Source organism: Athene cunicularia (genome assembly GCF_003259725.1).
Source record: "Athene cunicularia isolate RWA chromosome 1 unlocalized genomic scaffold, athCun1 chr1_part2, whole genome shotgun sequence".
Classification (NCBI taxonomy): domain Eukaryota; kingdom Metazoa; phylum Chordata; class Aves; order Strigiformes; family Strigidae; genus Athene; species Athene cunicularia.
The window spans coordinates 5,904,581-5,906,567 of record NW_020799092.1 but is presented as its reverse complement, the minus strand read 5'-3'; the positions used below and the strand labels follow the sequence as shown (position 1 = coordinate 5,906,567).

The following is a 1,987-nucleotide window of genomic DNA, read 5'->3' as shown; positions in this document are numbered from 1 at the left end:
CCCCCCCCCCCCATTCCCCAACCCAGTACCTGCAAAGTTCAAACCCAGAAAGACAGCCTAAAATTTTCCTGAAAGTAAACTTCATTTAAACCTTGGCTTCTGAAACCTGTCACTGGATGGTTTTGAGAAAGCTGCAAGCTCTCAACACTTCACACTGACTTGTGTGGCTGTGACTGCAGGGTTTGACTGGGAGGTCACAGAAAGTGGTCAGTAACTGATAATGTCAACAGCTGTAGGAGATACCTTCAGTATCAGTTGTTGCTGTTACACCTGAGCAAAAACCATGGAACTAGGAAACATGATACAAATGTGATCAGAAGTAATAGTTACAAAAGTTGTGTGAGATTTTTCTTTCTTTTTAATGAATGCTTTTTAGATAAAAAGAAATATCCAGTCTGGGATAAATTGGTTTGAATATTGGTTAGTGCTTCCTTTAAGCAAAAAAGATAGTCAGCTTCTAGGTTGCAGGGAGACCTTCAGTTTTTATTTTTGTTTCCTGCCTCCCCAACGTGGTTATTGTATTTAAGAATAAGCAGTGAGGTTTCAGAAAGTATTTTTTTCTTCCCTCCCTTTTCCAAATCCACGTCACTTCTAGTTCCCTGGAGAGCTAAGCGTCATGACTGAAAGTTTCTGTCACAACTAGTGTGTGAAAGAGGGATTTTCAAACCACTTGATACTGAAGCTCTAAGTTGTCTGCTGAACAGAAAAATTGGCATGAAGAATATGTGTATGTTGATCATCCTGTCTCTTATATCTTGTCCCTATTATTTCCAGATACTTTGCAAGACCGAAGAATTGAAAATGTCTTCACAACATGGAGCTAACAAACGGCATCATAATCCAGTGGACAGTATATGCAGAAAGATCAAATCTATCCAAATGATGGACCAAGTCTCTAACCCTGCTTTGCAGATACCAAAATTTCAGTCACAGAACTTTGACAGTCCACAGTGCAATATAAAGAAAAATCTAGAAGAAATACTGAAGAAAATGACTTCTAGAAGTCATGATAATAATGATCCATGCATAATCAGTCCCAGCAGTGACAGTGTTTTCTCTGCAGACTTGCAGGTGCTGCCGCCTTATCTCAGGCATATCTCTGATTCTCATTCTGCAAGTGCTACCTTTTCAGTCATTAAAAGCAAAGAGAGATCCAGAAACTCATGGGTGCCAGTATGCCACATGGAGGACTGTTCTCCGTACTATTTCAGATCTGGAGAGGCTAATACCCAGAACAAACTGTGTGCTTTATCAAATACTGAATCTAAAGATGTGCCTCATGAACAGAAGTATCTTACGTCAAGTCCAAATTTATATTTCTTCACATCTGATAAAAAGTCAAAAAGCACTGTGCTCCAATCTCCTGTGCCAAAGAGATTATCTTTGAGTGAAAGAGGTAAAAACTCTGTGGGGAAAAAACCCCTCCCACTCCAAAATCCTAGACATCTGAACATTCAGCATACATAGATGACATTTATTTACTACTTAAACTAGTAAAGATACAATTTAGAATCACTTAAATCTAGTAAGACTGCAAAATGAGCTGAATAAAATATTAAACTTTCTCAAAAAAATATTAATGTGAATAAGCAGTGAGGAAGTAATGAGTCAAGTCAAAAAAATTTTCTAATTTGCTTATTCCTTTCTGTGGATAAGAGATTTGGCTAATAATTCAGTCTGCCTTTAATATAAAAAGGTAAATTAGTTTGGGGTTTTTGTTTTGGGTTTTTTTAGTAATTGTTTTATTAATAATTTAATGTGACCATGATCATTTCTCTACAGTATAGCTGAAGGGGGAGGGAAGAAACAGCTGGCCTCTTAAAATATTCTGGTTTATATGTTTACTTCATGTAAAAGAACATCCAAAGTTGCCCAAAATGCATGTGTAGAAGTAAATGTATAAACCAGTTTCCAACTCAGAGGCTCTGGCTGTGAAGAGTTCCTGGTATTATTTGGCAGTCAAAGCTCTGGTTTTATTGGGGGGGGG

At 37.6% G+C, this 1,987-nt stretch overlaps 1 protein-coding gene across 1 annotated transcript in view; it reads left to right on the top strand.

Annotated features, from left to right (window-relative positions):
• LRMP (lymphoid restricted membrane protein) overlaps positions 1 to 1,987 on the top strand; it is a 42,358-nt gene that overhangs the window by 1,558 nt on the left and 38,813 nt on the right. The window contains exon 2 of the mRNA XM_026867754.1: positions 775 to 1,396. Within this exon, the coding sequence (XP_026723555.1) occupies positions 802 to 1,396 (595 nt within the window). The 5' untranslated portion in view covers positions 775 to 801. The remainder of the gene's footprint in view (positions 1 to 774; positions 1,397 to 1,987) is intronic.